At 40.5% G+C, this 22,851-nt stretch overlaps 1 protein-coding gene across 11 annotated transcripts in view; it reads left to right on the top strand.

Annotated features, from left to right (window-relative positions):
- Positions 1-22,851, top strand: part of neo1a (neogenin 1a) — a 153,149-nt gene that overhangs the window by 94,571 nt on the left and 35,727 nt on the right. For all 11 annotated transcript variants that reach the window (XM_058628526.1, XM_058628534.1, XM_058628532.1 and 8 more), the window contains exons 5-7: positions 3,354-3,490; positions 14,121-14,275; positions 14,427-14,547. In XM_058628526.1, coding sequence (XP_058484509.1) covers positions 3,354-3,490; positions 14,121-14,275; positions 14,427-14,547 — 413 coding nt within the window. The remainder of the gene's footprint in view (positions 1-3,353; positions 3,491-14,120; positions 14,276-14,426; positions 14,548-22,851) is intronic.

The raw sequence follows: 22,851 nt of genomic DNA, 5'->3' as shown, positions 1-22,851 counted from the left end.
CAAATGCATGGGATGTAGGATTCAGCAAAGTAGTAAGCAGTCATGGTGCATTATGGAACAGGGAGAGATGTGTTGAGATGGTGGACAGGTTGATAGATATATGGAGAGGAAGGAAGAAAAACATGAGGAAAGTTTCAAAACTGCTAGTCTGTCCATTAATTATAAATCCCCTCTTTTTGTTGTGACAGTTGTGATTCCTCCTGCTTCTCCCTCGAGCTGCAGAAAGCACGACCCATGCCCGACCACTGTCACGGCGCTGCCGATTTCTCCGTGACAGCGCATTGCACTGCCCCCATCATGACAGAAACATACCTGCAGTTCTTCAGTGATCTGCAGCTTCCTCTAGGTCAGGTGCACCGACCTTGCCACGAGGCTGTGTCACAGAAGGCTGAGTCACTGCTCACACATATCAAAAGTTCTCCGTCTCCTCTCCCTCCATCATCTCCTAGGTCGCTGCCGCCTTCACATCTGAGTGAAAGAGAGCGGGACAAATTGTATATAACGTCAAGGTAGTTCAGGGACAGAGAGGACAGAGGAAGGAGGACGTTTTTAAACACATGATAAAATGTCAAAATATGACAGTTAATAATTAATATCTTGATATCAACTCCAATTATATTGTGATTATATGTTATGTTGTTATTTAATAATATTGCTCAGCCCTTGGGCTGAAGGATTTGTGGAAAAAACATTCTAATTGGGAGTTTTATGACAGATATATTATTTTTGTAAGTCAAGCCTCAGTTCAGTATTGCTGAGTTATAGATTTGGAACACGATGAAGTACTAACACATGAGATGCCATCAAAATATTCACTTTTATGATCTAATGCAAGCTTAAAGACAAATTGATCCCAGCATGTGTGTAGTACAATATTTAAATTGGCATAGACCACGGAACAGTCAAAAGCCTTTGCATGGTTTCAGATCACAATTTCATAACATAAACAATTCATCATTCAGCCCCACCAAGCCCTAATAGAAAGTTTTAGCTATTGGGAGGTTCTTAAAAACGTCAACACAAAAATGTGTAATTTTAAGACTGCATTCATATTTCCTGTATTTTATGGATGTGTTCCAATAAAATGATTGAGAAATCATGATACTAACAAAATGTAATGGTGGCCTAAGACTTTTGCACAATACTGTATGAATGTGCACATCTAATGTTTTGTCATGAGCTAAAAAAAAAAAGTGAGCAGCTCTTTGCAGGTGTGTATTGAATTGCACTTTTAATTAGCAGCAGTCCACAGAGGGCCTACAACTCAGGTCCCTTCTTCTAATTCAGAAGAGCAGAAATAGCGAGTGTTGTGCTCCCTCACAACACTTGCAAGGTGTCATCAAACTAATTTACTTTGAGTCCTTCCCTCATGGCCCATAAACAGTTGCACAATCCTTGTTCCACCGAGCTTTAACTGCTGCCGTTTGAGCTAAGATTGACTCGCCGCAAACACAATGAGACACAATGAGAGGATTCCTGTTGGTTTGAATATGTGCTGTATAAGTCAAAGAGGAAGCCGTCGATGCCTTGCACATAGTACATGTGGCTGTAAGGCAAAGAAACTGAATAGTCGTCCTGGTGAGACAAACTGCAGGGAAGACTCACTCAGACGATTTCTTTTTTTGTTGTTGCTGGTCAGCGGGGATTCGACATGCAGAGCCTCCACCATGTGCACTGGAAGTAATCAATGTACAGCAAGACAACAGTGCCACTCTAAAGCACCACTCCAGCACAGACAGACAGACAGACAGACAGATGGTCCCATCTGTCACACAGGCCCTTGCTGCCAAAACCCAACCCTTGTCAGGGAGACAGAAAAAAAAACAGCTTGAATGGAAGCTCCAGTTCATCAGCAGTTTGTTTAAAACTAAATCAACCTGCAGCGTGTTGGGTATTTTTACTCCAAGCACTATTTAGCTTGGCATGTATCCTCACTCCTCTGTGCAAAAACCATTATGCGCTGATATCGCTCCCCTCAGTTGCATCTTGCTTGCTGTGAATCTCTTTGGATTTTTATCTCCTCTAGCTGACCCGCTGCTTCCCGCATTCTGCCTGCATCTGTGTTTCTCTCTCTTTGTGAATGCACAGTGCTCTCCTTAAGCTATTGATTTATGGTTTTTCCCTGTCTCTTAGCCTCCTTACACTGCCATGCTCTATTGGCTGTTGAATCAAGCCAGAGCTCGGCCACACACTGCTCCCCTTCTGGGCCAATTGATAAAATCAAAGTTGGTGTTGTTTGAAATGGAGGAGGGTTGCTGCTTCATGGAGAGGCATTACAACTAGATACTGTATGCTGTGGAATAGGTGTATATATACTGTATATATATTACACTTTTAGTCTCCTTTCATTCAGTACTGTAGTGTTCATTCATATGCTAAGACACAGACTCATGTTGGTAAACATTTGAATAGAAAAACATTGAATTGGAAGTTTGAGCACAACAACCAACAGTTGCTTTGAGTGTTTAGAAAACACTGAAAATGTTTTTGCCAAATTTAAATGAATGGCAACTGTGCTTCGGATTTCACACTTAAGTCTAATCAGCTTCTGCGTGATGTTACTGCAGATCACTGTATTGTTTAGTTTGGATCCACATCACCACGGTTAATTAAGAGCTGATGAAAGAAAATGAAAACATTTGTGAAGGCATTACACACACGACTGCAGTAATAACTCTGTACATGCCCCCACACCCCTAATGTGTGACCTGAGCCTGTACACACTGAATAAAACATTATTACATCAGTCCATATATATGCATATGACCTATAAATGAATTGATTCTTTTCATACTTTAAAGAAAAACACTGGATTTCACCTCAAGAAGCATCCCTACATGCCATGTTTTTAACCTGACCTCACTCTGGTTATATAACTGGAGTGTTTTGAAATCATGATTTTTGAGATGAATTGCATATTTTGTCCTTTTTTAGCCATTTGACTGGGCTTTTAGTATATTTAATTCATAAGGAAGGTTGGTGAAAATGTGACAGGGCAAAAGCAGGCAGTCAAAGATGTGGAGTCAACCTCGGGTCAGTAGGGGAACATGGCTCTCTAGAGGCTGCAGGAGAGTATGTGCTTTATAGTCATGACTTTGTACATAATTTACAAGTGTGCTTAAACACACACACACACAAAATAGGACATCGAGGCTTGAGTTCAACTCTGCCCAGATGCCTCTACAGTGTCGGCAGCTGGAGGACTGCTCCTGAATGTCATGTGGATAATGTTACAAGTTGCAAAGCCTCAAATAAAGATCATTAATGATGTTTACTGAAAGAAACCTTAAGAAAAGACATGTTCAATGAGCTCCAACTCATTTCCAACTTTTGTTCTTTCTTGTTGAATCCAGCGAGGGTCATGTGGAGGTCATGGGAGGAGACAGTCTGCAGATCTCCAATATCACAGAGAAGAATGCTGGCGTCTACACCTGCATAGCTGACAACTCTAATGCCACCATCGAAGCCCAGGCCCAACTCACAGTACAAGGTAACTTTATGAACCGCTTCGTCTGTTTTCTGTTGTAGGAACAGAGGTACAAACTAATCTTGTAGTGTAAATTAAGCTGAGGAAAAAAGTCCTAACAGTGCCACGGATGAGCAGAGCAGAGCTGAATCACTTCAGGTCTGAACTCTCACATCCTCCAATCCCCTAATAGTCTAATTGCACCTGATTCATGTGTGGAAATTAGTTTATGAAAAGCCTAAAGGACCCATTTCCAGGACCCAAAACTAAGCAAGTGACAGTTTAGTTTACATTTTTCTGGATGAGGTTTATTTCCTGTTTCTAAATTATGTACAGAAACTCACTGAGGGTGAGAGCCAACTTCATGGAGAACTACTGCACATCATTAAAAGGAAAATAAAGGCTTTGAATTAAGGAAGGAAGAGATTTTGTATCTGACATTTTGTACCACACAGGAAACATAGAAGTAGAAGATGCTGAGGGAGACCTTGGCAGTTTTGATCTCATACCCGGACAATACATATGCAGTACCTGTCCAAGTGCAAATGAATCAGATTAATCACATATGTTTAAAATGGTGATGAAGTGTTTTGCTCCCGGTTGACTTGCAGCTGTCCATATGTCCACAGTTATATTTACAGTTATATTAACGTCAACATAAGTGTTTGACAGTGTATGTGATTTCATTTTATTTTATTTCAGTTCTGTAAAAAAAACCAGCTGCTTAAGGCTGTAGGATCATTAAACTCAGTGCTAATGTGCACATTTTAAGTGTAGACCTTTTGGGATTTGTTTTTTTCTTTTTTTAATATCACATTAATATCGCATTTAACTGCAAAACCTGCTAAATATGAAATGAAAAATTATTTCAGTTAATGTATTGAAGAATGTTGACAGGTTCTTAAATTCATGTCAAAGTCATGATATACACTAAATATTATTATGCAGTGAGCGTATCGTTGACAACACGTTCGCACAATAGTGTTACCGTAATTACGCGACAGTTTCTGAAAGCTGAGAAGTTGCACGTTAAATTACGGTAAAATTATGATTACAGCAAATTCACTTGCGCTCTTACAGGAAGCCGGCAAATCAGCTTCTTTGTTCGCAGAAAAGGAAAAAAGTGGGAAAAATGCCTGTGCATGGTTTCCTTTTTTAGAAAGGACATTGAGAAAAAGCTCAAATGTTTTATTTTAAATATGTTGTATACTATTCATATTTCAAATTCAACACGCAAAGTCTGGTGTTCATGTATAATGCACAATTTTTATTTTTCAAATACATTATTTTAACATGCAGTACATTGTAAATAACTGAGTATTGAAAGTTACTCACAGGACATTTTCTGGCCCTTTTATGGTTCAAATAAGCAAAAAAAAGAAGATCATCAGAGGGTTAGGTGTTAAAGGGTTAATATGAATATTATAAAGTTATTATTGTCAGACTATTTTAGTGAGGAAAAAGGAATGCAACCACAGATGTGTATTTGTATTCTTTAACAGGATTTTGTGTGAAAGAACTTTGAATAGGGAAACACCCTGAGGCTCCTTCACGACTTCATTGCATTTCACACACGGCCACATCATGCTATGACTCCATACCTGTCTCCCCAAATCCCTTCATCTATTCATTGGCCCTCCGCCGCCCTTTCATTATTTCCCGTCGCTCACTGTGATTAAAGGAGACAGTAATGGAAAATCAGATCCGGTCACAGGAGGACTTCTGACTTTACTCTTTCTCCTGTCCTCATCGTCTGAATTCTCCCTGAAATCCCTCATGTTTCCAACCTGACCCCTGCTGGCCTCCCCCTCCCTCCTCAAAGGTGAGGAGACTGTGCAGGATTGATCAGCTCTCCAGAAATATTGTCGAAAGCCATCACTCATTGTAACATAATAAAATAGTTTTAATTAGTTCCTATTCTGGAGACTCACGGGCCTAATTGCATTTGAATCATCTGGATTCATGAAGAAACCAGATTGCGGCATTGATTTGCTCCCTTGAAAACAGAACTAACACTTTAAAGGTCAATTGATTCCCACAAGAAGTAGTTATGCTTGTAAAAGTCACTCGTACGGATCAATGTGGTATGAATCTATACTCGTAACATAACATTTTCTTCCTCGGACAGGCTTCTTGTAAGATGTACTGCCTCTTGCTGCAGTTTTAAGGGGAAACTGTGTTTTTATAGTCGGTGGCTTTTCATAAACACTAGACAGTTTGTTTAGGAGAAGATACGATGAACCAGCCAGGAATTTGATATCACCTGGAGATATCTTCAGGGTTAGTGATGCGTCTGCTGCTCATTTGTGAAAGCACAGATGCAGCAGGTGTGAGCACCTACACACAAATACACACACCAAATGATGCCACTTTAGTGAAGTTATGCACTCAATACATGTCAATTATTTCCCCAGTAAATGTGTGTTTTCTTAAGTGCATGGTTTCAGATTATTTAAGTATTCAACCTGTCTTGTTGACTCTTCAGTTAGTGACCTAGAGTCTGTGTGTAATCCTAATCACACAGGATTTTCCTCTAGATCAGGGGTGTCAAACTCAAATACAGAGTGGGCCAAAATTTAAAACTGAACACAGCCGCGGGCCAAGGTTGAACAAATTAACCTTTTAATAGGGACCCAAACAAGTTTTGCATTGAATATTGAACAAGCAAGGCTTATATAACTTTATAGTGACATGCAAAATCGAGTTTCAAATAATAATAATAATTAAAAAATATCAATGGCATATCAAATAAAATTTAAATAAAAATTGAATGCACCCTAAATACAGGATAAGCGGTAGATAATGGATGGATAAAAATTGAATGCCTCTTCTCTAGTTGCAGCCTTCTGAGGTAAATATCAAAATAAACTTTTTCCACGGGCTAATAATAAATTTGAAAATAAAATAACAATAATGAATGAATCAAACATTCAAACCTTGAAGTAGCAAGAGAAAGTGCATGAATAAAACGTTAATTATTGCTCAGTTTGCTACACTGATTTGTTTTAACACTGAATATGGAACAAGCAACGCTTATATAACTTAATAGTTCAAAATCAACTTTCAAAAAACAAACGAAACAACATCAATGGCATATTAAATAAAATTTAGATAAAAAATTGAATGCCTCTTTTCTATTTGCAGCCTTCTGAGGTAAATATCAACATTAACTTTTTCCACATGCTAATAAGTTTGAAAATAAAATAACAATGAATAAATCAACCATTCAGGCCTGACACAGAGGAGAGAGCATGGCTGGCGCGCCAAAACAACACATCTTATTCCACAGACTGAAGAAAACGTCTTCTCACAGATGTGCACAAATATCACACAGTAATTATTTTAACTATGTTTTCCCAATGAAAACGAGAATAATGATGATGTAAAAATGACCATTCCCTCTGATAACATGAATCATATCACAGTCACAATTCCTATCAAAATAGCAGTTAGATATTTCTTCAAAATCGTTCAGCCCTAGTGTACACTTAAGTGCCAGTGACCTAAAGATGTTCTTAGGTTTTTATTATTGGAAACACAGTCCCTTGTCCAAGAGTGGAGCATGGAATAATTTTAAAGGAAATCTGGCTCTAAACATCCCTTAGTTAGTTGTGACCACCCGTTTACTAACCACAATGAAACCGAAACATTGAATACATTAAAATTACGTACGAAAAAAACTAAAACCTGACTTTGAAAATGTGTGTAAACATGTTGGTAATTGTAATAAATAGAGTCGGATTAACACAATTAGATAATGTAAGTTCACTCAAGTGGGCTCTGAAGAAGATGACAGCAGAAAAACTTGGAAAAATATACAGTGGTGCATTCTTGGACTTATCAGGGGAAGTTAGTGGATGATAGAATTACATGAAATGGCACCAACTAGCCACCAGCTAACATCATTGTCTGTAATATAACAAGTTAAATGGGAGATGCCAAATTCTAACAACCTGAAAGGGGGCGCAGAGCCACACACACCTCATTCAATAACTCCATTCTTTGCTAGTAAAAGTATAATAAGTATAATAACTGCATGTGTGTGTGAGTGTGTGTGCCCTCACTTTGGAGTGACTTTGCTGTGACATCTCACCCTCCATTAGAGTTGGCAAGAGAATAAATGGGGCCAGAGGAGGCAGCAGCTTTTCATTATGTCCTTTCATGACTGGGGCACCACCCAGACCTGGACTCTGTGTGTGTGTGTGCGTGTCTGAATGCGTACATGCGCAAAAACAGAAATGGTTTGTCCACAAGCGTACTGTATGTTTCCAGCTTTATGGGGCTCCAAGTTAGTGGCTCTCATCTATCATGGCCTCATGCTATCATGTCATCAACTTAATTGTTCTTTCCATGTGCTGCACTCACATGCAGGAAGTCCATGCCCCTTGTAAAAGTGGCATGTCTCTCCTATGGGCTGAGATAACCCGCAGACAGCCTGGGTGTTTTACCTTGTTATAGTTTTGTGCTAAAATAGAAACCATAGTTGTGCTCAATTTCAGCTTGCAGTTCCTCCTCTTCCTCCTCCTCCTTCTTCTTCTTCTTTGAAAAAAGGTAAACCCCTGATCATATCTCATCTACACTCACCTGAAAAAGAAGCAGGTCAGTGTGACTCAAAGACGTTAAAAGCGTGTGCAGTGACACTAAAACGATCAGTAGACAGGTTTGTTTTAACCTTTTTGATCTGTGTTCAAAGTGTTTTTCCAGCTCGTGACAGAAATAGTGTGCTGGATATGACGCATGTAAGAATTAGACAATCTGTGATATCTGATGGGTATTTTAGTCTGTTTTTATTTTGGCACATCATTTTCCCATCCTTCCTCTGTCAGGCTGAAATAACAAAAAAAAAAGAACACTCATCAGATAAGAAGTGACACACACCGCTAACGTTTTATTCCACATGGACAGAACTGAGGTGATGGATGTGGGTCCAGTGGATTGCCTTCTCTTATGTCTGAAAACACATCTGTGGGGATCCAACAGCTTGTTATTTTTTTCAGATAAAGTCAACTCTCGTGTCTCTATTTTTTCAGTTTTATGTGTGTGTGCGTGTGTGTGTGTGTGTGTGTGTGTGCGTGTGTGTATGTGTGCGTGCATTACGACAATGAAATGTTGGTGTTAATCTTCAGGAAATTGTGTTTATGCCAGTAAGCTTCATGTTAGGTTTTAACACCTTTGTGGTGGAGAAGGGTCCTTATTACAGACAGACAGTATTTTAGGGAGTGGGTTAAATACCTAGCTCTTCAAATGAAAATGAATTCCCCTCTTTTATAACTCTGTTATCTGTTAATCATAAATGGCTACTTTAAGACAAATAAACCTGCTTCTTCTAGAAAAGAAAGAAGAAAAGAGAAAACCCACCAAAGGCTTACCACATTTAAGACGACTTTGTCAAAGAAAAACAAAGCCTGAGCTGTGACGATGATTACATTTACAGGAGACATAACATCCAGATATTCTCTTCTGAAACAAAAGTGTTTTTAAGTTAAGATATGAGGTTATACAGTTTTTTCAATATCCCTTCAAATGGAGGTTAAGTTTAAATAATGTGCTTCTGAGCTCTAGTATTTGTCCTTGCTTTGAGATGAAGGCACGGCGGCCTTGAATTCCCCTTTACCTCTTTACCAAACCATTTATTAAGCCTTGTTTTGGCTTGTCATGGACACACACTGGCTGCTTGTGATGTTAGACCCATCAGAGAGAGTCTCAATGTCCCTCTCAGTGTCTTTACCTTTAACAGATATTATCCTCTGCTCTGCGACGAGTAAGCACAGAACATCTTTCTTGCATTTTGGCCAGGATTAAGAGAACGCTGTTATCTTTGGGAGAGCAGAACTGGTGATTACTGCAGTCCATGCACTTGTACGCGGAGTAAACTCCAGCTGCCTAAGAGCTATTGTTTAGCTCTATGAAGCTAACTGGACTGCAGCCAAACATGTAAAGGAGTAACATGTCTGCTATTTTTAGACCCTTAAGCTACAACCATCCTCCATTAGGACTGAATAGATGGCTTCTCTAAGTGTGACGTTTACTCCACTTCTTTTTCTTAGCCAACTTCAATGGTGTCTTATTTTAGGATTGTGTCTTTCGCTGTTCTTTTGAACATCACAGGTTCGGGGGTGGCATTTTTCTCCCTTCAGTGTGTTCACGCCTGGTTATCCTGACATTTTAAGTCACCTGCTTAAAATCCCTTCAGGAATCCTACCAGCTTTAATTTTAACAAGCTCAGAGTGGTCCTCTGTTACCAGTTCACTGGAGTCAGTGTAAGTCTGAATGAAAGCGTCTTTTACTAAGCCTTTATGTGTCTAAAGAGACAATGCAAACTCTTAAGAACTGGCATCAGTTTTTTGTTCTCGTCTCGTCTCCCACCTTCATGTTTTTTTCTTCTCCCTCTTGGACATCTATATTTTCTTTGCTTTTATCCAGTCTCTTCTGGTTGTGTCTTTTCTTAGTGAGTGGTATTTATGTTCAAGAACAAGTTGGCCCATTTCCCGCTGGTAGAGCTGAGCATCTGTTGTGCCTGTGAAACACTGTATAAAAAGCAGAAACATGGCCCCAGTGATGTCATCCATATGTTTACTTAATCCAGAAAATCTAAATTTGTGTTGGGGTCACAGCCTTGCATTATAGCAGCAACATTACTGCAGAGTGTGATCGGCTGAGACTTAACCACACCATCTTTAGCCCTTTGAAGATACTGAGGGACATTTTTAACATAAGTCCCCCCCATTTACTATTTTGCTATTTGAGATTTTTTTCATTTCTCAAGTTCTCAAAAATATATTTTTTTTAGTGGACTAGGTTATTTACCTTTTTTGTAGATACATGAATACCTTCGGGCCACACGGTTGGTGTAGTGGTTAGCACTCTTGCCCTTGCAACAAGAAAACCTCGGTTTGCGACCTGGTCGGAACAAGGGCCTTTCTGCATGGAGTTTGTATGTTCTTCCTGTGTGTGCGTGGGTTTTCTCTGGGTTCTCCTGCTTCCTCCCAAAGTCCACACTCTTAATTGACCGTCGGTGTGATTTGTGACAGTGAGAGTGGATGGTTGTTTGTCTGTGTATGTGTCCCTGTGATGGACTGGCGAACTGTCCAGGATGTACCCCACCTATCGCCCTATGTCAGCTGAGATTGGCACGGCTCCCCCGCGACTCTCATGTGGAGTATAAAGCGGTAGAAGATGGATGGATGAATCCCTTCTGGTTTGGTTACCTTTTATAGTGCATTAGACAGCTGGCATCCAGTATAGCTTATAGGGCAATGTGCATTAACCTCACAAGCTGGTATATTAAGAACTCCCTGCCAACATGTATTGTAAATGCATTTATGCAGCTTTTTTAAAATACAGGATTTGTTTTCCCAGTTCTCTGTAGACACATTAGGTGCCAAAACTCCCTCTTTGCATTCATTTATGAATGTTCACCTTTGCAGATGCATGTTTCATGCTGCAAATAGCCAATTAAAGAAGGTCATCAGCCATGTTGTTGCTCTGAGAGTTTACTCTCCCTTCACACAAGCACATAACCCTCTGTTGAGTCCTGATGGCTTCCACCACCCACCTCTCCTTTCAAATGGTTTATTGATATACTTGGGAGTTTCTACTCATTGTTCTGTCCAATAGGTTCTAAATGTCTGAATTCCAGTGAAAATGGTGCATGTCAGTTGGAGAGAGGAGGGGGGTGCGGGTTGTAGATGGAGAGATAGCCGGGGAGTTATAGGAAGATTAAGAGTCAGGGGGAAAGAAATGGGAGACGGAGTGGTGAAACAGAGAGAGAGATAAGGAGAGCCATGGGGTACCAGTCACACAACACACACACATATCACAAATACCTAAAAACACACAAACATAAATAATCAGTGTGCTCAGACTGAGACAGCATGCACATAAAGAAACATGTGTTTGCATACAAAACCAGCACTTGCACCTCCACGCACAGACACGCTCGTATTATGCAAACCAAATCCACCCATACACATTTTGCCAGCGGGGAAGGAAGCAAACACAGTTATGCACAGCATATAGCACTAGTGCTAATGGGATGAAACAAGTATCCGGCCTTGTTTAAGATTATTCATATTCACATGGCTCAGTGACACACACGCACACACACACACACACACACACACACACACACTGACTGACTGGCTGGTGGTGTCTTTTCACAGCGTGTCCCTGATACACCAAAGTAAACCAAGGATTCTACCTGTCTGTGCTGCACAGGCAAATATCCAGGGGATACCACAGTGTGAAACACATTATGCACAGCTCACATGTCCACCTGCAGGGAACACAGTTGCACACATGCACACACACACACACATACAAAGACAAACTCAGTGCAGGGTGATGGCTGTCTTTACAATCCTTCAGTGATGGAGTCTACAGCCATGACCATCTTCATTTAAATCCATGCTCAGTCATCAGTATTCAACAAAGCAAGTGAGGTGAGGGAACATTTCAGTATTTTTTGGCAGTATTTGTCTGTTATCTGTTTGGCCTCCACCATGTCTGGTTGCTAAAAGTGCAGAATTTAATGCTGTAAGCTGTTGTTTAAAACATTACAAGTGTTGTTGTTTTCATCAAACTTGAAGGTAAAGTTCACTTGGGGAAACTGTGAAAGTGAAACACAGAGCCATATTTTCAATTGTATGTCTTCAGTTTCAGAATGATTTCCCAGAATGCACTTGATACAATCAAGTCTCTTTTTTTATTTACTTTAATATCCAAGACCAGCAACAAACAGTCACTTCTCGCTCTTACAAAACATCAGTTTAATAGTAAACGTGATCACAAGTGTTGTCTGCTTAATTGTTCACATACACTTATAATTCCCTTGTACAGTAATTATCTTGTTTACCAAATTTCTCGAGGAACATGAGAACATTTCTTTTGTGTAATTTAACAAAGCGTATGACAATCATAATCCTGCTATATCACATTTTGCAATTTAGAGAACAAGAGTGGTTAAAAAAAGATGAGGTCACTGAGAGAGCCCTATGTGCAAATGGCACTGTGCTCTCCCTTTGTGTGGTTAATTGAGTGTCTTGCTCCTCTCGGTACTTTCTGTGCAGAGAAATTAAAAAATAACAGACGAGGAAAGTGCATTTCCAGGTCAGGAAAGCACAAACACATCCTTGAGTCCAGTGTCCTGTGTAACTGTCACTGCCTCTTCCTGTAATGAGGCTGTTGCCGTTGTTTGAGGAATATGTTTTCAGTGTATTGTTTCTTCAACAGATTTAATTACTAACGATCTATAATTTAGGAGTCTTAATTCTCTTAATTCTCCTGCTGTTGTTAAGAGCGTATCCCAACAGGATGAAGGCTAATCTGTTAACCAGCAATTACATGTTGAGCTAAATTAGCCATAGCTCTATCAAGCACAAGGGGGAGGACTTGATGCAACTCTGCCAGATAAAGCCAGAAGAGAACCTTATCCGCCCACTGCTACTAACAACCAATCAGTGCCCGTGAATAGCTGCAAAATAAAAGGTAATAAGTGGCTATCACTGATTCTCAGGAGGCTGACGGGGACGTTTGGCGCACTCACAGTGCAGTCATTGAAAGCGTGGTCAGTGAGGTCACTGCTTATCAAAGGAAACACAGAGGCACCAAAATGAGCTTGTCTACGGAAACACCCACATACTACACACACACTCACACACATGCAGGTCTGTCTTGTTCTGCGTCTCCCCACAACACACACAAACCAATTACAGAGAGAGGACGAGGCCTGGGTCCTGTGCTTCCTGCGACCTTGTTCTAGGACAGATTGATGAGGCGCTGTATCACCACAGCAGATCAAATGACTCCTTTCTGGCCCTCATTACCAGGACGAGGAGAGATCTGAAGGTGCTCGCCTTTTGAAGTGTAGCACAACGGCGTGTAACAACACTGACCGACACAGACGTACCTGTTTTTGCTTATCCGTTTGTGATTAATTAAGAACAGTGGTGGATGAATCTTTTTTATCATCATCATCATTATTATTATTATTATTATTATGAGTAAACATACAAAGTGTTTCCATCTGCTGAAAAGGTCACAGTTGTGTGAAGAATGCAGATAGTAATTAGAGAAGTTGTTACATTTCCACTTGCACTTAAATGGCAGTTTGGTGGTAGAAGTGAAAATATGGAATCATTCAGACTTCATTATCGCTTGGCAACGAGTGACCTGAGCTGTGGTTTTAGTGCGTGGTTAATCTTGACAAATTGTTGACTGAATTTCTTAAAAGGAACAGACTGGACTTGCATAATTGCCCCCTTCTGGCAGAAGACTATCTGATCCCACCTTATATGGAACTAAACAAAGGGACATTATCACATTTACCCTTCTCTTGAGATGTTTTAAGATTTCTGGCAGACCCATGTGGGACAGCTTGGCTGTGATGTTTATCCCCAGTCTGGAAAAGTTTAAATACTGTACCCTTGGAGAATGCTGGAATAATTTCACTATAACGCAGCAACCATTCATGTCATATTTCAAAAACCTGTCTAAGTAATACTGAGAGTACAGCTCTAGCACTAGCTCTAGGTATGTTGGCTTGTTTGTTTATTTGTGTTTTGTTTTTCTTAAATGGATGTTTTTGACAAAATTGGAACACTGACCCTCCTGTTTTGAATTTCTCTGACTCCTCTTTATCGTCTCTATTCCACAGTTGCTCCACAGTTTGTCAGACGACCAGCCAACATTTACGCCCATGAGTCCATGGACATCGTCTTTGAGTGTGAGGTTTCAGGCTCGCCGGCTCCCACTGTCAAATGGGTCAAGAATGGAGATGCTGTCATACCCAGTGACTACTTTAAAATAGTTGTAAGTTCATTTTGCTATTCATATTTAGTTTTTCCATGATTTTGCATTTCAAGGCTTTGGTTATTTGTGCTACTTGTGCTACTTGTTGCATTATTATTAACCACCATTGTTCATTTTCTCTTTTATTGTTCTTCTCCTTCCTGTTCTGTAGAAGGAGCACAACCTGCAGGTTTTGGGTCTCGTCAAGTCAGATGAGGGTTTTTACCAGTGCCTTGCAGAAAATGATGCTGGCAACATCCAGTCCAGTGCCCAGCTCATCATCTTGGATCACGGTACGCCACTCGCCATTGCAAATCACACTAGTCTTAGATAACTCGTGCAAAATCGCTTTATGTATGAGGAAAAAGGCAAACAAAAATTTGGTGCTTCAGTGCTAAAATTATGAAAGACAGGGAATGTTATGATAAAGTTCAATCATATAGATAAAGCATATGTTGTTCTGGCCCCTGAGCTGGCTCTTGAGAAAGATGATAAACGGAAAAACCATCTCCTGGTTTCCTCCGCACGTTCTTGTTTTTGGAAACATCTAAACGGATGTTATAGGTTCCTCAGGTGTCTGTGAAGGTGTGAGGAAGTAGTAAAGTAAGAATGTGTAGTGAACAGTGAAATGAAAGCACTGGAATTTTGTTAGGCCAGATGTGACTCAGAGGGAAAAGGGGTGTACAGTTTATCTGGGGCAAACGGTCCATTCCACATCTCTACATTTCACAGAACTTAAATAAAGATACCTGAAACATAGTCTGCATTTTAATGGAGTAAACCCACTTTAAAAAGTCATTAACACGTTCTCATTTTCTGCCCTGTGGTGTTTTTTTTTTTTCACCCCTTCGTCACTCTAACGAGCTTTGGGAAAAAATACTATAGTCGTTATTATTTTTATCTTTAACTGCAATTCCTTGTTCACACTCAACAGAAAGTAACTTAAAAAAACAATTTTTGAGCACTGCCCCATTTTGTAAAGCGTAAAGTTCACTAAAACCATTGCTAATTGCTAAGCTAACAGCAGGAAGATGTTGCTGCGTTTGAAGTGTGATGAGGAGGTGCCCAAAAATGTATATGCACATTTTACAATGTGGTTGCTTTATGTGCAGAGCTGAAACAAATATTTAGTTTAGTTTTTTTGTTAACTGCTCTTTATAAGTGTAGAGTCGCATAACTTAACTTTTTTTACATTTTTGTTTGCATGAAATGTGACGTTGCTAACGAGCCTGGGCAAAAAAAAAAACCACAGTGGAGCTCAGTAACAATACTATAGGCATTACTATTTTTATCTTTAACTGCAATTCCTTGTTCACACTCAACAGAAAGTAAAATTAACTTCAAAAAACAAGTTTTGAGCACTGCCCCATTTTGTAAAGCCTAAAGTTCACTAAAACTATTGCTAATTGCTAAGCTAACAGCAGGAAGATGTTGCACTAGAAATGACAAAAACAGATATAGAAATGAGCATGTTCACCTGGGTCTTGTGTTCCCACTATTGACAATCAGAGCCCAAGCCGATAAAAACCCACATGTCATTTGACCCTGGAGTGAATTCCATTTAAATACATTACCACTGGTCAATAATCTATTTAAACTTGGGATTAAAAATGTTTTTACCAGTGGAAATGGGCTATTAGTAATGCAAAGGCCTCATTTCAGCAGAGAACTAGAGACTAAACAAAATGCTATATGCTATTAAAGTGATGAACCTGCACAGCTGCAGTACAGTCTTTCTTGCTGTACATTTTCCCTTGAAGCCAAACGAGAGGTTTCAAAGCAAATTCCTAGAGTGTAGTCGCTGCATGTGGAGTAAAACAAAAGCATGCCCCAAGGATTGTGGCTAGAAGCACAGACGAAATGTGCCTGTAATAAGAAGCAAATGTAAAAATAAATTATTCAACTTCCCTGTACTTGGGGTTCTTTTATTTCATTACCTTTGACCATTAGAGAAAATGTAATATAAGCTAGATTTGAAATCATTTTCAAGTTATTATAATCATAGTCCAACCCACGGGGCAGGAAAGAAACCTCTTCACAAACCAACTAAAGCAAATCAATATAATAACACAATTTCACTGGAAACAAGCATTATCTAAATAAAATAACAGGGTGGAAAAAGTGAAGGAACAATAAACAGTGATGGGAAATGAAGGCAAACATGATGCAAATGCAGCTGAAAAAGCAGGGTTTTTATGTCTGTATATTACAGTCACTGCATGCTGTTGGCTCAGGCTGGCTGAAGATGGTGGAAGATGGGGAAATTAATCAGGCATGAATTTTCCCTCACTTAAAGCAGGTGGCTAATGGATTAGAATAGTAGTGTCCAACCAGTTCTCCCCCCCCCATGCCCATACACATGCACACACACACAGCTGTATCCTCGCTCTGATTGAAGGACATTAAGTAATAATAATAACCAGCAGCTCATTGTGTCACCTGTGTTCGACACGACTGATAAAGGATTTGTCATGTTACATGGTCCCCAAGACTTTCCTTCGTTTTTTTGTTGGAGTTGATGATAAGTGGATGGATTAGTGACACAGCTGTGGAGCTGTCTAAGAAATGAATGACTGTGTAATGCCTAAATATTTCAGAGAATCCTTTGCTTTTTTTACATTTTTTTTGCGAGTCACATCACAGTGACACTATTTATTCTTCTTGTAAATTGTTGACATTTGGTGCTTATATAGACACAACCATGACAACACTCTCCACAAATGCTTGCTTCGCTGGGTCAAAGTAATTTCCTATCTCAAAGGTGCAATTTGTGACTGCAAATGGCGAATCAATGAGAACATGTTTGAAATCAGCTCAATTTCCACGGCTGTTTGTATTTTGTGGGAACGCCTCTGTGATGTGAGGTTCATTTGATCTCTTTTAGTTCTAGTTGATGAATATTTCTGTGCTCAGTCTCTCTGTTATATCCCTCTCTCTGTCTTTGTATACGTCTGAGTAGAGACACACCATTCTGCTGCTGCCTGCCACCATTTTTCACCTCTTCCTGTTCCATTCTCTCTCCTTGTCTTTCACAGACACCTGCTGTCTGTGATAATCCAGAATGCTGGGCTTTATGTTATTTGTGCTGGTGTGAATATTGCCCCTGTATTCCCACAGCTGGACATCTTTGTCCACTTCACAGTCACCCCCCTGCTCTTTGCTGCCCCTGTGTGTTTTACCCAGATAACTCTGCCGCCCTCACACCTGCCAGGTTTGAATCATCCTGAGCCAGGAAATCTGTCTGTCTGTCTGTCTGTCTGTCTGCCTGTCTGTCTGTCTGTCTGTTAGATAAGCCAGGGCTTGTCACAGGGATAAAGTTGTCTTCACCCAACAGGGAAATCAATGGGGGTGAGCTTCTTCCAAACACCCGGTGGCTGCAAGTTGGCTGATATTCATTAGTGTCCATAATGTTTGCATCTTGACACTGTCAGCTGCAGTTAAATGATGAATGATCATTGATGATTCTCACTGTGGGTGTTTTGGAATGGAACCAGGAACCAGTTATTTATAGTGATATGTGCTCTACCTTTGAACTCTAGTCTTTGGCAACAGGTTATTGTTTGAAAAGCATGTGTACATTAAAAAAACACACACACACATTAAGGTTCAGCTAACAACTGGAACATTGAATACCACAGGTTTTTAGAGAGTGCAGGTCAAACTTAGATTGCAGTCTTGGACAATTTTCCTGGACAAATGTGGTCAAATGTGGTCTTAAAGGAGGCATACATATGCAGTATAATGCCTTCTGTAAAGCTGCCACATAAAGACCTTAATTATTCTAGAAGTTTGTGTCAGAGAGACTGACAGAAACCTATTTTGGGTTCAACAGCGAGTTCAACAGTAGTTTCAATCAATAAAAAGTCTGGACTAATTAAGAAATGTCCTCATTAACAAATTTGACTCAACATTTCCTGAGGTTTTATTACACCTCTGCAGCAGACTCACCCACCCTTTGCTTGCTAAACTACACATAAAGTCACTAGTGGGTGTTATTAATGATTTACTGCTGACAGTTTGTCTACATCTCCACTGTATAGGCACAATGAAAATGAGGGAGGTTAGTCGGCTAAAGGTGTGCTGTGGATTTCTTTATTCATCGGTTATTGTCACATTATTTATTGTGTAGCAACAGTTTTCCTCTGCCTTGGTATATTAAAGGCATGTTGAATGGTACTGGTAAAATAGTAGTGGTAGTAGACATCTTTGAAGTTGTACACGCCTAGACAAAGCATGTGTTTATATGACTTTACATATACTCAAAAAAGACCGAGGCTGTGTTTGAAGTGTGATGAGGAGGTGCCCAAAAATGTATATGCACATTTTACAATGTGGTTGCTTTATGTGCAGAGCTGAAACAAATATTTAGTTTAGTTTTTTTTGGTTAGCTGCCCTGGTTTGCTCTTTATAAGTGTAGAGCTGCATAACTTAACATTTAGAATTATTTTTTTACATTTTTATTTGTAAAACCAATATAAAGTGTCATAACAGCGTGGAAACTATTTGGTACCCACCTCTTAAGATTCATTCACCTGAAAGCAAACCATCCAGGCAGAACTATAGTGGATGGAAGTGGATGCACTCCAGTGTTTGTTTTTTGTTGTTGCTTTTTTTTATGTTTGAATAAATTCCAGAGATGTTTGTCCATTTGCATGTGAATATGTTTTCTTGCCACTTCATACACTGTGATGGTAATACCAAATGAAATACTCCTCTCTACTCCACTCTCCTCTGTATATTATGAGGAAATACAGCTCGTCTTAGCTCTCAGGCTGTTTTGGTCACAACTGAAGACATTTCACTACATATATTTGGCCAAACTCACGTTGGAGAAAAACCAAGGGAGACGGGGGTTCCGAGCAAACGATTGGAGTTATTTTATGATGAAGGACAGAGCATGCATTACGTATGATGCTGTTCACTCTATAATATTCTACAGCAGAGCTGTAAGCACTTTATTCTTCTCTTTCATCTTTCTTTCCTTCCCATTCTCTTCACTTCTCTCTGTTCTTCCCACCTCCTTTGGCTTTGTCTTCTCTTATTCAGCCATGTTGCCATTATTTTCCCATCCCTCCCTCCCTCCCTCTTCCTCCCTTCCTCTCTCAGACCTGTGGCAGTGAGCAGAAGAGCGCTGTCCTCCCCTCCTCTCAGTGGTACCAGACCCACACTGAGCGATGGAGATACATTGTCACTCCCTGTAGTGCTTAGTTACCGTGGTGCAGGCATTAAGACTGCATGATCAAGTGACATGTGTGCTGCCCCCAGAGGTGTAGCTGACGAAGACAGACATGGGCAGATACTGGGAAGGAAATTAGGAGAGCTGCATGTACCATAACTTCATTAGTGAATCAATTCATTACGGCAGACTTGAGCAGACAGATCTCAGTGTGATATGACACAGAAACCAAGAGTCGCTGTCTGTGTTTGACTTTGCACTGCCGTGAGCTTCAGAGAGTAGATGTCTCACTGACTGTGATCTGCGCAATTAACGCCCACCACAGATGTAACCTCAGACTGGTTTCAATAGTCAAGGCAAAACACACACGTTTTCTTTAGCTGTAGTTAATTTACAACACTGGAAGAGGTAGTTTAACCTTGCCTGTAACAGATCTGAAAACAAAAGTAGCCCTCTGTGCTGCTGTTCTAATAACTAAAACTTTAACAAAATGAATAAAGCACTCCAGTTTCCTGGAAAGTCACTCAGCCTGTGCAAACAGAGCAAAACATTGCAGAGCAAAAAGCAAAGACTGTGACCAGCAATGACTCCTACTGGGAAATGAAGTTGTTTCTAGTTAAAAAGAAACAACAACAACAACAACAACGACAAAAAAAAAGAAACAGAGTCAAAATATTAACTTGTTAGAAACAACCACAACATCAAAAAGCCATCTCAGTGTGCTGACTGTAAACTCAAGAAAGCTGTTATGGACAGACCTGGCTGCCAGCAGCAATTCTGTTATACACAGTCAAACAACAAACAGCAGAAAAAAACTTTTAAATTCCTGCACCTTCTGTTCCAAAACGTAATAATATAAAATGTAACTGTAGATCATGATTAAATAATAAAGAGGGTGAGAAAGTTTGGTCAAGTAGAGAGTAGACGAAGCATAAAGATATACTCTTTCCACGCTGTCAACAGACACCACAGGCAGAGGGAATCACTCCATTACTTCAGAGAAACGCATGGATTCCCTGTTCATACCGATAAGTGAGAAGAGCCTGCTGAAAGACCCTTCCCCTCCAGCCTCACACTCAATCATGCTCGGTATAAAAGCTTGGGCTCAGTCACTTCAGGGATTACAGTGTGCGCCATCATCTTCTATCAGGGTCACAGTCAGGCCAGCTGGAGCCAGCGTGTAACGGTGTGAGCATACGAATGTGTCAGCACAATGCTGGGATTGCCATGTTTGCTGTTGGCACCCACTGTACTCAGAGTGTAACAGCAGGCACCGGTGTAAAAATGTGACAGCTAAACAACACGTCGCACGCTGCTACATGCACACATATGGTCACACGTGCTTTTTTCACCCTGTGATGATCGGCTTCACGAGGTCAAAGTAATTCACGTTGATGGACTGATCCAAATAAAGGTGATTCTCGTTATTTGTTCAAGCCTGCATTCATCAGGTCAAGGCCGCACTTGTTCTCCTTGACTCTGTTTCCATATGCACGTCTGTCATAATAGCAGATTTATGCTGGCGACTGCACACACACTCCATATAGCACATTCAGGGGCACATACAATTCTAGACAGGCATTCCAAAGTACTCTATAAGTCATTTTCCACTTTTAAAAAAAATCAATAAACTGCATGTACCTGTTTTCTAACAGCTAATTATTAATTTATCCCTTGTAGCTGTGGGTGATATTATAATAGGCCCCTTATCTTAACTTGCACTATCGAGTATGACTTGCTCTTGGTGGATTACGGTTGATTAAACAAATATGTTAATATTGTTGTTTTATTTGGCACACAGTAGTTGTGTTTTTAAATGGCTGTGATCGTGAAAAGGGAATAGAAAACAGATTAAAGGCATTTGATGGCGAATTTTAATTATATGCAAATGTGAAGATATTCCGCTAAATTCTGCCTCGCAGCGAAACATATTGAAATTCAAATTTGGGGATAAATAATAATAATCCTGAAATGTGCGCATGGAGAAATACACACAAACAAAATATCTTGTCGTTTGCATAAGTGCCATGTTAGTGATAGCGATTAGTGATTAGTGAATGAGTTTCCCCACCGGCGACTGGCGGGAGGTGATCAGAGAAATTGTAGCCGGAATTTATTGTGAGGGGCTAAAATCAGCTTCTACCAAATTTGTGTTATGTGCAGGCGCTGATGGCAAGTTAAGTGTTTGTGTTGTGGCTCTGTCTCCCCAGGGAGGCGGTGAGTGAGTGAGTGTGTGTGTGTGTGTGTGTGTGTGTGTGTTTTTACAAGCTGAGGCTCTCACAGCAGCGGCTGAACTTTTCTATGGGTTATATTTACTCAACCGTGGCAAAAGGCTTTGCCTCATTTATAAATGGTCTGTCGCCCAAAGTGCTAACTGCAAAATGTTATGGATGACTGTTTTGCTCTTGTTCTGCACAGGAAAGACAAAAGCAGGATTAAAATAGCCCTCAGTACCTGTGTCGGTGCTGTTTGTTGAAGGTCAGCCTTGTTATCAACACCACTTTTAGGCCCGACTGTATGTGTGCAATCTGCTTCTTATTTTTTCCCCTGGCAGTTTGTTTTACACAGCTCATGAACTCACGCCCAACACACACTCATCAAGGATGTCAATCTGATGGTTTTGGACACAGACAGTCCTCTGGGTGCAGTAACTGGAAGTACCACATGGCTCAAAAACATCACTTTCCCTTCACACCCTTCCCTTAGCTGCAGGCAGCTGACCCGTGTGTGTGTGTGTGTGTGTGTGTGCAGCGCCACCAAAGCTGGAGCTTTTATTTTTCCTGTTAGCAACCGCTCCCCTCTCTCCACTGAGCCTCCCAGTTTCCATAAGCTAAAAGTAGAGTAGTGAGACATCCCAGTGGGCTGTGTGCACCCTGCTGCCTGCTAACAGGGTGTGATCCCCGCTTCTCAGTAGGTATAAGCCAGGCAGGCTGTTTTATTGGGGAGAGTTTGATTAGGTGGTCTCTTTGATAGTGAGTTTCCCAAGGGGGACGCAGCTGCTCCCACTTCTGCAAACATCCTATTTGACCTTTTCAGTCCTTTTCTAGTGTTTCAGCTTCACTCATTTTATTCATGAAAGTGTGCAATTGTACACACAAACACACACACACACTGTAAATCAATTACTTGATTCCAGGCTTGCTCCCATCCCCCCGGAAAGGTTGAATTATGTTTGTGTACCTCCAAGGTAATAGGACACAAAGGCGGGCAATGCAGAGGGAAAAGCATGTTTCCATTTGTGGGCATTGGGGGTGAAATTCTCTGGAGATGAGCAACATCATTGGCTCTTCCAATCTGTGTGAGAGGCAGACCCACGAGGCCTCGCGTTCCACTCACATCCAGCATATGGAGCACACGATGCATATGATGCACATATACCAAAGGGGGGGTGGGGTGGGGGTACATTGTATACCATAGTTGC

Source organism: Solea solea, chromosome 5 (genome assembly GCF_958295425.1).
Source record: "Solea solea chromosome 5, fSolSol10.1, whole genome shotgun sequence".
Taxonomy (NCBI): Eukaryota; Metazoa; Chordata; class Actinopteri; order Pleuronectiformes; family Soleidae; genus Solea; species Solea solea.
Note: the sequence above shows the minus strand (reverse complement) of the source record. Positions and strands in the feature narration are given on the sequence as shown.